At 51.1% G+C, this 14,388-nt stretch overlaps 1 protein-coding gene across 1 annotated transcript in view; it reads left to right on the top strand.

The window, feature by feature from the left end:
- Window positions 1-5,216: 5,216 nt before the first annotated feature.
- Window positions 5,217-14,388, top strand: part of PGBD5 (piggyBac transposable element derived 5) — a 79,900-nt gene continuing 70,728 nt past the window's right edge. The window contains exon 1 of the mRNA XM_019757370.2: window positions 5,217-5,893. Coding sequence (XP_019612929.2) covers window positions 5,584-5,893 — 310 coding nt within the window. The 5' untranslated portion in view covers window positions 5,217-5,583. The remainder of the gene's footprint in view (window positions 5,894-14,388) is intronic.

The raw sequence follows: 14,388 nt of genomic DNA, 5'->3' as shown, positions 1-14,388 counted from the left end.
GCTGTTCCCAGAGAGAGAGTGGCAGTGCCCTGAGAAACCCTGGCTGTGTCCAGGAAGACAGGTGGTACCCTAAGAAGCCCAGGAAGTCTGGCCGTGCCCAGAAGCACTGGTGGTGCCCTGAGAAACCCTGGCTGTGCCCAGAGAGCCTGGCTATGTCCAGGATATTGCATTCACCCCCAGGCTCCTCGCACAGGGCCCCTCGCGGAAGACGCTTGTCGCATAGATTGTGAGGCGAGAGCCTGTAGGGGTGGAGTGTGGGGGCAGAGCCCCAGAAAGTAGTTTCCAGGCTCTCGGCCTCACATAGACAGGTGCTGGCTCAGGTAGTAAATGGCCATCAGCTGTGGCTAGTTGGCTGTCAGCTGTAACCAGTGAGCCATTGGCCACTAATATAACTGCTGTGGCTACACTAGCAGAGAGAGGAAGGATGGGGGCTAGCAAGAAGATGGTAGCTGGGCTGGCAAGTGTGGATGGCGGTTTGCGGACAGTGTGGATCCAGCCTCCAGTGAGAGTATAGTGCCGCCAGAGAGAATATAGTGGTATGACTCCCCTACTTTTGACTCCGTGGGTGTTCCTTTTTGGCCTCACCATATCCTGCGTTCTTATGTGGGGAGCGGGAGCAGAGACCCCGCAGGTTGCCCGGCACGACAAATGGCGCAGCGAGCAGGGTCTCCCGCACGACAACAGGACATGGTGAGGCCAAAAAGGAACACCCACGGAGCCATAGATAGGGGAGTCATACCACTATATTCTTGCTGGCAGCTGGGTTGGAGACACTGAAGCAAACATGGGCCAGCACCCCAAAGTGGGGTCTGCCTGCACCCCAGTCTCACTGGTGCCTGGGCAAGACAGGAGGTAGGAGCAACACGATCCACAATGTAATCCGCTTGCTCACCGCACTTGCTGGCCGCAATCTGCTGTCCACTTCTCTGCCAACCAACCAACGCCCTAGCATAGCCACGGCAGTTATATTAGTGGCTAATGGCTAATAGGTAACAGCTGATGGCCACCCAGTCACAGAGGATGGACATCTGATTACAGCTGATAACAGCCAGCACCTTTCCACGTGAGGCCGAGAGCATGGAAACTACTCTCTGGGACTCTGTCCCCACACTCCTAGATAAATTCATCATATAGAGTCATTTTGAACAAGGTGGATCCTTAGCCCCTGTGTCAGATATGACCCCTAATGTCACACTATGCCCTGCACATTTGCCTCCAACCTCTTCCCCCTCATGTTGGCTGTGATTCAGCAGCTGCAGCTCTTTCTTTCTTCTCCCCTGCCCTCAGTTCCAGGAGCTTCTTCTTGGCTTTAGCCCCCATCTTTTTGGTGATAGAGGCAATGTGGGGAGAAGCAGCAGCTGTCCTGACTCCCCCTCTATCCTCTCCATCCATAATGACCTAACAACATATGGGTTCCCCACCCTAGTGGGGCCTGCGTAGTCTGGGTTGGCCAGGTCCATCTGTGCCACTTTAGGATTTTTATTCATTTTTGTTCCCTGCAGCAGCTTGGCCATTTGCAAAATCAAAAACTGTAAAATTAATGACAGGAAGAAATATACTGTATTTTATTGATGCCCCTCGTTTGCATTTTTTTTCTTTTTTTTCACATTTCACGTCTGTAACATCAGGGATTGTCTTAGAGTTGATGCTGAGAGGTGGAAGTCCCTACAAAGTTACCACAGCCTGAGCCTGTGCCAACTTGGTTACCATTCCTATGGCGTATAGAGTGTTAATTATGAACACAAAATGGACTCTAATAATTCTGATAGCTACATGAGTCACGAAGTAGCAGTCATGCCAGAGCATCATGTGAAAGGCGTACCCAGTGAATGCCCTAACTGGATAACTCCAGACTCAGCGTGGAATGTGACCATCTGGACAGCTTTATCAGACTGTAGATGGGGGCACTGCACCCCGTCTTGAGCATAAGATCAGAGCTCTCCAATGTCTCCTGGCTCAGGGCTCAATCAACAAGCTGACAGCTGCACCTGCACTCGTCCCAGACAGAGCGCTTGAAGCCTCACTTCCTGGCTTCCTGACCATCTCACCGGCCCAGCCTGATGCCTAATGCTATGCACCCCAGTGCCGAGGGGACTCTCACTGGACACCGGGACCTCTCATCCTTCTTTCGTAAGACTCTATTTATCTTGCCTAACCCTATGGCTTGCAAACCTGTGTGACCCTGTACCTTGACTATTGGAGACTATCCTCTGGCCAAAGCCTTGGTCAATGCCTGTGATAAACCGAGGCAGTAGGACTAGATTCACAATTTATTCTAATAAAGTCTGACATTGTGGAAAGACACAAACGTGTGTGAGACTGCTGCTTTGACAGCCACCTCCTGCTCACAACACTGTGGCATGCCTGGTCATTTATGCCCCTCAGTGCTCCAGGCCACAGGTCTTTACAGACCATTTGAAGGAGGAAAATAAATCTGGTTATTATATGAAAAAAGGTAAAAATAGACAAACAAAGCCCACCAGCATCAAGCTATGCAGAATGGAGGGGCAACCACTTTGATGACCTCTGAGCACTTTATGAGAGGAGTGGCATGACAGAGGCCCTGGGTGGCCCAGAAGAACATATTATGGGAAAAAACCAGGCATTGAAAACTTTCACTTAGAAAGTATGTAAAAATAGTGAGGCTCTGAACATAAAGTTTTAGGAAAACATCAACCACTTATTTAGCTTATATTTTTATGTATGTATTAGAGTGACATATAACAAAAATGTGTCTAAATAATTGTCAAAGAGCTTTTTCCAGATATTTAGATTAAATTATTAGTGCAAAGAAAACATTGTCTCACAGTTTAAATGGTAACATTTTTTCTTTCTTCATGATACATAAAACAATGGTGCATTATAGCATGAAAGGAGGCCCAGACACAATGAAATATGGCTATTAGCCCCAGTTACATAAAAGCATGAACCCCTGGTTTAACAAAAACTAAGGAATCTGCTATGCAAGTGGAATGCTTTTACTATCTGGAGCTCTTTGGGAAGACTATAAACTGAAAGCTCAATATTAATCTAAAATTATTTAATTATATTACAAAATTATATTATTTGGAAGATATTTTCAAATGACTCAAAATTTTAAAAAGTCAGTGCAATATTGGTTCTATAATTATCCTCAGAGATAATGTGACTTACAAAAGTTAATGATGTGGAATCATAATTGTAGCATCAAGAAGGAGGTTGCCAGGCAGATGGGAAAGTTTTCTTGGTTTTGTTTTCCAATTGTTTTCTTTCCTTTCCTCTCCTTTCTCCACAAGGAGAAGAAGCCACCTGTCTGCTGGAATATTTTTGGATGGACTATATTTACTTTTCTTGGTTGACAACACTTGCTAAAACAAAGTAACTTTCTAAACACTGGATTCTAAACTGAAATAGTCATCTAGCTTTTATTTGACAAGCTTTGGGGTAACCATTTGATTTTCCAGTGTTTCTTTTGTGACCGCATAATCCTCTTCCCAATGTTGCCTGCCATGTGAGCTACAAGCACTTGTGAGCCCTTGGGATTAGCACCACACAAATGCAAACTAGGGACGAAGGAAGACTGCCTCCATCCTTGTAACTGTTATTGCTCAGGGCAGTGCTTCCTACCGGTAGCAAGGCAACTCAGTTTAAAAGACACTCGCTGCTGACTTTTCAATTGTCTACTTAGAGAAGAGGATTCTTTTTTATAGATTTGACCCTTCTGGATTCCACTCATTTATTTTTAATAGATAGCGTGAAATCTTATAGGAGTCTTACACAATTCCTAATTGCTGAATTTGTGCTTGAACTATGGAGGCTTATTTTGTTCTTTGCAATGTGTGCTTCACTGTGACGCTTGGTGGTAAGTCTGATGACCTGTATGTACCCTCTTCAAAATCTTTGGCTGGTTAGCACAGTGTACTCATATAGATATGGTGGAAACCAGTATTTTTCCGTGGTATAATTCTTCCAAGAGAGTGGATATGCTTTGCTAACAATTTTTCATTTATCAGCCAATTAATATAGCAAGGAATGTTATATGACACCCTTCCTTTTTGTATATTGCCTTTCAGTTGTTATCATGAATTCATGCCTGTACAATGGCTCTGGTGTGGGGAGGAGGAAACACGGGTTGGGGAGGAGATGCAAGGAGAACAAGCTGTCTGCCTGACAACAGAATTGACCTCAGCTGGTGGCAGAATGGTCTCAATATCCTCACCCTTTGTGCACGCTTAGAAATAGCAACATGCCTTTTTGTTTTGTGTAATTATTTAGTTAACACCCAACAGGATTCGTAAGCCCTTCACATCTGCGTGAATTTATTTTATTTCAGAGTGAAAGGGACTTTATGGCCCAATTATCATCAATGCGACTTATTGGACTATTTGTGGAGGGAGAGGGGAGCAAGAAGACAAGACACACTGATCATATGTGTTGACATCAACAGGGTGATTTCCATATACTCCTAACCAAGGAACCAGGCGGACGGAACCTTTCTGTTCTATTGCTTATCAGAGTACCGAAGCCCAGGTGATTGTGCTGTATTTTGATACACGTGTGTCAAATGCATGAGTGAAGGAGATGTTGAAATAGTGGTGGAGTAATCTGTGTTTTGGAAGTAATGAACATTTGAGTTTTAAAAATATCAAATGTCAGAGAAGATGAGGAATGACAATCTACCCAACTCCAGATGCCGCCACCCTCAAATTACAGGGGTATTGAAGCGAGACTGAGTTAGCATCTGACCCCAGAACTGGACCAGGGAGGTCGGGTTCTAATTAGAGCAAGATTCTGGGAAACCAGACAACTCCTGTGTTTACAGGAGCATGCGGTGCAGCGGGCCTTCGGCTCCCGCCTCCCTGGAGCGTTTCCACAGCGCCTGGTTCAGAACCACTGGGGAGGACAGCTCCCCGGCGCCTGGCGCTGACTGCAGAGGGAACGGCGAGTGCAGCCGTTTGACGCTGATCAGCGGGCTCGGGCCACAGGAAGAACCCGCTGTGTCGCCCCCACACCCACCCTGCGGGGCAGCACGGGGCTTGCGGGTGGCGGTCTCGGGCGGCAAGTCTTTGCAGGCGAGGGGACGGCCGGAGCCGTGGCGGCCCTCACCCTCCCGCGGGCCCTGTCGTTCGCCCCGCCCCGCCCGCCCCGCCCGGGTGAGGAGGGAGGGGCGTCCCCAGCAAAGGGCCCGCCCACTCCGCCCGGGCGTGGCTGCCCATTGGCCGGATGGCTTGGCGAGGGGGCGGGGCCCGCCCCAGCGGCTCGCGCCCGGGAAGGTCGGCTGGCAAGCGCCGGGTGCAGCCGGGAGGGCGCAAGGACGCTGTCGGCGGAGGAGACGCAGCGGCGGCAGGAGCGGCGGCCCGGGCCCCGTCTTCATCCTCAGCTTCACGCCGCGGCCCGCAGCCGGCGGCGCCCGAGCTCCGAGGGCGCTTCCCCGGGCGCGGGGCCCGAGGCGGCCAAGACGGCGGGCCGGCCGGGCGCGGGGCGGCGGGCGCTGTGCTGCGGGCTGCGCTGGTGGGGGCGGCGGGCCGCGGCGCGGGCCCGGGGCCCGGCGCGTGCGGCTGGGAGGCGCTGTGGGGGGCAGGCGCGCGGGCGGCGGCCGGGGCCATGGCCGAGGGCGGCGGGGGCGCGCGGAGGAGGGCGCCGGCGCTGCTGGAGGCGGCCCGCGCGCGCTACGAGAGCCTGCACATCTCGGACGACGTGTTCGGCGAGTCGGGCCCCGACAGCGGCGGGAACCCCTTCTACAGTACCTCGGCCGCCTCGCACTCCTCCTCGGCCGCCTCTTCGGACGACGAGCACGAGCGCCCCGGGCCCCCGCGGGCCGCCGCCGCGCAGGAGACGGAGGAGGACGAGGCTGGCGCGGACTGGAGCTCCGCGCTGCGGGACCGTGCACCTCCGCGCTTCGAGGACACTGGTGGTAAGGCGCGGCCCGCGGGGAGGGGGTCGGGAGGCAGTCTGGTTCCCGGCCCAGGGGAAGCTTGAGTGCCGGGCGGGAGAACTCCAGCTGCTTGTGGGCCGGCTCGTCGATGGCAGCTGTGCGTTTTGGGTAACAAATGAGGCTGCGGGATTGGGGATTTAGAATGCGAGAATCAGCCTGACTGCATGTGGGGTCTGCGACTTCCTTGTGGTAGGGAGCGTGAGGCGGAGGCCTGGGCCAGCGCTTTGCCTATGGCGAAGGACGAGAGGGAGGGGGCTTCCCTCTTTTGCTAGGAGTGTCCCTGAGTCCTGCAGCAGAAGCCAGTCACACCTGTGGACTTGCACCTTAGTGGTGAGTTAAAGGCAGGCTTACCTAGTTGAGGGAATTCTGAAAACCTGAAACGCCTTGGGGAGGGGCGGATCATTTTGTAATAATGGCCCTGGAGCAAGCCTTACCCAGGTGGCAGGGGTGGGGCAGGTAACAACAGTTGAAGCTAGGCCCAGTGGAAGAAGGTGAGGGAGAGTCCACCTACCATGTCGTCACTAAGCTTCGGTTTTCTCCAGTTAATCTGAGAAACTTTCCTGTCCATGTCATTCAGGATCTCCAGCACAGGAAAGCGTGAAAGGACCAGTTTTGCATCGTTAAGGTGTTTGCTGTAACAGCAGAAGGCACTTGGGCGTGTGTTCTGCTTACCGCGATAGCCACAGAGTAGCGCCTGATACCTGCAGAAGGTCGCAGGAGTGCTGGCAGCCGCGGCCTCTTTACAGCCTGCTTTTGCGGGAGTCGGGTTTTAAAATACCGCTACTTACCCTGAAGCTGCTCAGCAGCCTCCGCCCTTTGAGAGGTGGAGACCCGTCCTTTCCAGCTGGCCTCTGACGCTGGCTCCTGTCCCTCGCTAGGTTGCCTTCAATGGCAGGCCCTTGTTTGTTTCCGCACACGGTTTTCACTGGTGGAAGTGCGCGCAGCGGTGCTGGAGGCCAGGGAGTGGCCGCACTGAGCACGATGCTGCTGCTGGTGATGTGGCTTTTCCTGACTTGGTTCATCCAGACAGGAGTACAGCACACAGGAGGCGGGCCCAAGGGACCCTTGGCACAGGGCTGGACTTGGACCTGGACAGCACGCTGCAGCCTGGGAGGGCTGACTGGACTCTCAGCAGTGGTCTCCAAAGGTCCAGCAGGCAGGCTGCAGGATGCGTGCACTGAGCTGCTGCGGGACTTACTCAGTCCAGCTTAGCTGGGCAGTGCTTGGGGGTGGCCCCATTTGGAAACATGTTCTCATTTGGACTACAGTTGAGTTTTGGAGTTTTTCGTTACATCACTGTACATGTATACTCCTTTTACACCCCCTCCATTTTGTAGACTGTCATTAGGTCTTACAGGCCTGGACAGCTGTTTTCCATAATGGCTCTTGAAGAATTTTACCTGCCAGAGCCCTGGTTCAGCAGGTTGTGTGCTATCTAGGAGTGTCTGCAATCCAGTTGTCCATCTTGGAACATTTGAGAAACGTGTCCGCCTGGGAGCATGCAGCAAGTCTTCTTGTGTCTCGAGGGAAAAGAGCAGCATTGTGTCAGGTTAAGCCTAGTTATGAATAATATTCATGAGTGTGCTGGTGTGAGAGACGAACACCCGGAATCAATTTCAAGTGATATCATATTAGTAACCTAGAAATAGGAGTTCTGCAGCAGAGCAATGTAATCTAGCCACGGCAGCACTTACATGGTCGTGAAGAGCAGTGTCATGTGTCATTTAGTGTTAGGTTCAAATTCTGCTTCCCTCGGATGTCCACGGAGTTCACAGCAGGGCCTGAGAATCACAGTCAAGCACTTTAAGCAAAGACATTAGTGGTTATTTGAGGGTATTTACGCGCAATTTTGTTTTCCTGTTTGGAGTGGGAGCATGCTTTTCAAATCCAGCTCTCATAATTTCCTTTCCTCTTTGCAACACCCTCTCCCTAAGTGAAATTTGGGGTGGAGGTGGAGGGATGAGGTTGGTGACTTACTAAGTGTGTGAATCCAGAGTCCCTGAAACAATGCAATATGATTTATGGGGACTGAAAATAGATGCAGACAAATGTTGCTGCTCGGAGGAAGTCCTCGTGCCTAGTAGCATGGAGAGAGACGGATGTGTTTAGTAAGAGGCCAAGAGCTGCACCCTGGCCGCCCTGAGCAAAGAGGGTCAGTCAGCTACACTTATCAAAGCACAGTGTCTAAGACACTCCGACAAGAGTGTGTGCCCTTCTTTCAGGGAGTGCAGCCTGGCTCTCTTCCATCTTTGTTCCCCAGTTTATTAACAGACCTCACTGGGTGGGATGGTGAGGCAAGCAAGAGGGCGGCATTTTGATCTGTAGTCAGTCCTCATAATAGAAGATACATAATAAAAATTGCTGTTGCTGATAGAATCAGATGTGGGAAGCAAAGGCTTGTCAACTGTGGAACAGCTTCCTGCCCACCTTTACCGTACAAACCTGTACAGGTATGTGTGTCACTGTGTCCTAAGTGCCAGTGCATTACTTGCACTGTTCTGGGCTGAGTAGGGTTTCTTCTGTCAGAAAGAGACTGTCAGTGCTGTCTGGGAGCCTTCTGATAACCTAGGGCCCTTTTCAGAGAGTCCCTGTGCAGGAGTGGGGTGTAGGCACTGGGCACCATCGTGCCTTTGACCTGCGTTCAGAAAGGGGGGTGCACTTGGTGCCCAGCTGGGGAGAGGAGGGAACGAAGCGTCTCTGTGCTCAAGGCTGGGCCTCCTAACCGCTCTTCAGGTGCTTTTAGTCTTCCCAGCCTTTCCTTCTGTTTTTCGTGTGTATTCAGCTTCCTGGGTCAGGCTCTCCAGAAGTGCAGCCAGCATTTATGGGTGGACAGCATCCTCTCCCTCACCCTTCTCTGTCCTCTCCCTCCCTCAGGTTCTGACTGTGCCTTGAGGTGTGGCTTCCCTAGGGATAACTTAAATGCTAAGACTGCTTGTAGGGCTGGCTGACTGGCTCAGAACCCATGTGTGAATGGGGTCAGCCTTGGGGGCGCAGGGCCCAGACTCTCTCCCAAGCAGACTTTGCAGCAGATCCCCCTAAAATAACCCTCTCAAGCTGTCAGCCTCGTGCCCACTGTGCAAATAACCAAGACAACGTGCGAGCTCACTCTGGAAACTGCATGAAATCCAGGCCCAGCTGCTTTTTGGGCTTCTGCCCTTTCAGATTATTCTGAGCAGTCTTGTGATTTGTTCTCTCTGAAGAGGCGAAGGAACAGGCAGATTCGCAGATGCTCCAGGTGGCCTTCTGTTCTGTTCGGTTGTTGGTCCTTTGTCATGCTGGCTGGGATGTGAGCTGCTTGTTCTTTCTGTCAGAGGTTGGACTTCGCATGAGAGTTCTCCCATGTTCCGTCAGCAGTGTTCTGTAATCATTCAGTGGGGAGGTGTGACCTTGAGAAGCTGGAAAGGAACACATGGTCTTGAAAATTAACATTGTTAAATGTTTTATCTTTAGAGTCTGTTGTTGCTTCATCTGGTTTAAAGCCTTTGACTAACAAGTAAGAAGAGAAAACTCTTTCTCTTCAAACCAGGATTCACTGAGATCCCTTACTGTAATGGGGTTTGTGAGCTAAGCTACCGGAACCCTCATCTGTGGTATCAGGTATGAGCAGCTGCTCCCACCTTTAGCTTAGGGCTGCGCCCTGTGGCTCCAGGAACTGCAAATCTCAAATCTTGGCAGCTACAAGATAAATCGTGCCGTGCCACACAGAAACCAAAGAAGGGGCTTCCTGGGGGAGACTGTTCATATGGGAGAGAAGCCTGGCTCGGGATGAGGACACTAACCGCAGTTTGGTTTATAACACGCGTTTCCAGGCAGCTTCTCGCACCTCCACAGTCCTTTGAGAGGGAAGTTGTCTCCACTTCACAGGAACCACAGATGGTCTTTCCAGGCAGAGTCTGGGGGTGATGAGGTGACTGGGTTAAGTGACCACCATCCCACTAGTCAGACTTGATCACCCAGGAAAGGTAGTACCCCCCCTTTTTTATAGCACCTAGAACTTCTTGACAGTCAAAAATATATATTTTCATATTTTTTGGGGGGTGCATACAGCTCTGTCAGGTTTAACGCATGTGTGGATTTATGTAACCAGTCCCACAGTCAGGATGTGGAACAGGAGACAATCTTATCCAGCCCCTTATTTAACCCCTGCAACCCCAGCCTAGCTGTGAGATGCGACTGTACAGTTTCTGGAGGGGGTGGGGCTTCGACTACACCTGGCAACCTGGGGGTTTGTGTGAGGTCTCCGACTCAGTTTTCCAGTCTAAACCTACCTTTATTTTCAACAACTATTGTTTATATGTTTTTTCTTAGTAACAAGTAACATATCCTCATTTTAGGAAAAAAGAGAAAGAAAAATGATAAAATGTATAGAAATCCCATGATGTCCCTTTACCCCGAGATGACCACAGTTAGCGTATCGAGAGCCTCCTTCACGTATCTTAGACTCCATATTGTTAGGTGGCCTGCTTTTCAGTTCCAATATATTGTAAACATGTCCATTTAAATTTTAAAATGTCATTTTAATGAATCCATAATACTGTACAGTTCCCTGTGGGTAAGCATTCAGTTTGTAGCCCCTCCCCCTTTTGCTCACATACATTTATTTATATGTACTTTACTGTGGTAAATGTTTTTTTTTATTTTCACTTTTTAGATTTTTATTGGGGAAGGGGAACAGAACTTTATTGGGGAACAGTGTGTATTTCCAGGACTTTTTATTGGGGAACAGTGGTGTGTTTTTCCCAGGACTCTCATCAGCTCCATCCAAGTCAAGTTGTTGTCCTTTCAATCTTAGTTGTGGAGGGCGCAGTTCAGCTCCAGGTCCAGTTGCCGTTGCTAGTTGCAGGAGGCGCAGCACACCATCCCTTGTGGGAGTCGAACCGGCAACCTTGTGGTTGAGAAGACGCGCTACAACCAACTGAGCCATCCGGGAGCTCAGCAGCAGCTCAGCTCAAGGTGCCACATTCAATCTTAGTTGCAGGGTGCGCTGCCCACCATCCCTTGCGGTAGTCAAAGCGGCAACCTTGTGGTTGAGAGTCCGTGCTCCAACCAACTGAGCCATCTGGCCACAGAAGCTCAGTGGCAGCTCATTGACTTCATTCTAGTTGCTGAGGGCGCAGCTCACTGGCCCATGTGGGAATTGAACTGGCAGCCCTGCTGCTCGGAGCTCGCGCTCTAACCAACTGAGCCACTCATCCGCCCCTGCTGTGGTAAATGTTCTTGAGGCTTACGTTTTTGTGCACATCCTTAGCATAAAACGATGAGGATAGGACTGAATTAAGGACCGTGCACATTTTAAGGTTGTTGTTATCTGTTGTGAAATCACCTCCCAGAAGTGTACGTACCAGAAGGTCCACTAGAAAATCCTGCGTGTAAGGCAACAGGCCACATAGGTGACTCCTGCTGGCAGGGTGGCTCTGAGAGGAGTGCTCTGCTTAACGAAGCTCATTGTGGTGTGACGCAGACAGGTCATGTGTCACAGTGCACAGTCCAACGTGTGTGGCACACCCACATCCAGAGAATCCCTCCGCCCCCAGGGCTAGCTGCTGTTCAGATCTCCATCACCATCGATTCTTTCTGCCTATTCTTTTGGCCTGGTTCTTTCCTTCCTCATTATATCTGTGAGGTTTGCCCACATTATTGCATGTGGAGTCTTATTTTTATGTTGCTGTGTAGTGTTCCATTGGATCAAGACTCCAGTTCATTCCCCATTATCCTGTCAGGGGACGTTTGATTGTTTGCAGGTTGGGCTCTTATTAATAAAGCTGCTGCAGACGTGGTTGCCCGTGTGTTTGGTGGACACGCACTTCATTTCCCTTGGGCATACATACCTAGGCTAGGACTGCTGGGTCCTAGATGGTTCAGCCTTGGCACTGTCACATGCTGGGTGACCCTGTGTTGGGGGCTGCCATGTGCACTGCGGGATGTTTAGCATCACTTTGGCCTCCGCCCACTGGGGCCAGGAGCACCACTTCCTCTGCTGTGGCAGTCTGATGTATCCCGGGGCGTGGCCACATGTCCCCTGGGAGCAGTTTTCTGCACTTGAGAGCCACCACTTTAATAGATGCTGCCAAGCGGTGTCCCAGTTGATACACCCACCAGCCATGCAAGCGACAGGCCGTGTAAGTCAGCATATGGAGCCCTGCTGGGCTAAAACGATGAATAAAGGATGTCCCCAGGGGTCCAATAGAGAGACAAAGTGAAGACAAAGAGACAAGGGTCTCTGTGATCAAGCATGTCCCCTCAACCAGCTGGATTGGAGATGAGGGGGTCCCTAAGCTGCTTCTTGAAGAACAAAAATTCGATGAAGAGGAAGGAAAGGGGCATCTCAAACCAGGGAACAACTTGGGCAAGCCGGGATGGCAGAGAAGCAATGCCAGCTTTGCCTGTGGGCAGGGCTGCCACTCCTCCCCAGGCTGAGCATCCTTACCTGAGGCCTTCTTAGGGAAAACATCCTGAGATTTGATGTTTGTAATTGTCATCATTGCAGGCGACTATAGCTGGAACTCAACTCCACCTCCAGGTGTGAATATGGGTTTGCCTAGCAAATGCTGGATCCCCAGGGAGGGGGACTGGGCAGGTTTGGGGAGAAAAGGTGCTTAGAGAGGGTGAAACCCATGGAGAAGCCCTGGGGTCTTTCGTTTATGGAAGGAAAAGGGGAAATGACAGCAAAGTTGATGTGCTAAATCTTTATTGGTTAAAGGAAATATAGTATCATTTCTGGGGGAAGGGCGGAAATGCCATGTGTGGGGACAGAGCCCCAGAGAGTAGTTTACAGGCTCTCGGCCTCACGTGGAAGGGTGCTGGCTCGGGTGGTGAATGGCCGTCGGCTGTGGCTGATTGGCCGTCGGCTGTGGCCGGTTAGCCAATTGGCCGCTGGTATAACTGCTGCGGCTACGGAGGAGAGCCGAGGATTGCCGAGGAGCTGAGTAGAGCCAAAGAGAGCGGAAGAGGAGAGCTGAGGAGAGCGGAAGAGGAGAGCCGAGAGAGGAACAGAGGAGAGAGTGGAGAAGAGTCGTCGGTCGGTCGGCGGAAAGGCGGACAGCAGGTCGCGCGTCCAGTGGGCCCAGCCTCCAGTGAGACCACAGTGGTATGACTCCCCTACCTATGGCTCCGTGGCCTCACCATATCCTGCGTTCTTGTGTGGGGAGCGGGAGTAGAGACCCCGCAGGCCGCCCCGCCTGAAAGATGGCACGGCGAGAAGGCCTCCGCGCATGACAAATGGCGCAGCGAGCAGGGTCTCCCGCACGACACCATGCTGAAAGAATAATGTAATAAAATCCTGAAAATGCCCTGTAATGTAAAGGGGTGCTCTGCCTAGATGAGCACATGGGAGAAAAAGCCCTCTACCCCCTATTTGTGAATTCCAGGAAGAATTATTACACGGGTATGGACATCTAGCCAATTTAGGTGTATGTTTAAGAAATCCTTTATTAAAAAGTTTAGAACCACAAATTCTGCCCCTTCTTATATCATTTCCATTGCTACTACCTTGAAACAAGACAGCATCGCCTCCTGGCCAGGGTTCCGGAACCTTCATCTGCTTGGATTCCCAGCCGCCAGTCCTGTTATCACCCCTGCCCCCATCTCTCTCCATCAGCCGTGGGAGAAGTGATCTTCTACCCACAGAAGCTCATCTTCCGACTTCTCTGTAAAACTTTCCAACGGCTTCCAATTCAAGCCAAAGGGAATTCCCGCGTCCTCCGTGAGGGCTCCAAGGCCCACAGGTCCTCCTCGCCTCCTCTCAGTGTCATCTCTGGTCACCTGTCTTACCGTCAACACTGCTCAGCCGCATCATCTATTCATCTCAAAGCCTCTATGCCTGGGCTCTCACCTGGAATATTCTTCTGATACTCGAATGGCAACCCTTGCTCGTGGTCTGGTCTTGGTTCAAATGTCCCTGTCTCCAGGGATCTAAGACCACCACCTTCCCTCGGGTCGCTTTCAGTAGCCACATGCGCTGATTCATTTCCCTGTGGGCTGAGGCCGTGGGTGTCTTGGTTACGGTTCGACATGGCAAGTCCACAAGTTTTGTTGAATGAATGAATGGATGAGTGAGCAGGAGATGGACGCAGATGTAGACATTGGGGATGGGATGGGCATCAGTGAAGAAGTGTTTACAGGGAGCTGAGTGATTTTAACATCCAAAATGGTGGAGCAGTAGCCAGGGCAGCCCACGAGGGAGCAAATTCCTTACCAGGAAGACGCTGAGGCCAGTCTGGGGGTGTTAAGGGATTTATGTCCAGATGGAAGACTGAACTTGGCCTCTGGGGAGCTTTCCAACCCTTGTGCTTCGGCACTCTGCCCACTAGAGACCCCAAGACAGGGATCTATTAGGAATTTGCAAGGGGCTTAGCTCCTGTCCCCACTTTACTTAACAAATGCTTATGTATCACTTACTGTGTGCCACATAGTGTTCTAAGCACTCTCCAACCTATGAAATCCTCATAACAACCCTGTGAAGTCCTATTATTATC

The sequence above is a fragment of the Rhinolophus sinicus genome, linkage group LG12 (genome assembly GCF_036562045.2).
Source record: "Rhinolophus sinicus isolate RSC01 linkage group LG12, ASM3656204v1, whole genome shotgun sequence".
Classification (NCBI taxonomy): domain Eukaryota; kingdom Metazoa; phylum Chordata; class Mammalia; order Chiroptera; family Rhinolophidae; genus Rhinolophus; species Rhinolophus sinicus.
Note: the sequence above shows the minus strand (reverse complement) of the source record. Positions and strands in the feature narration are given on the sequence as shown.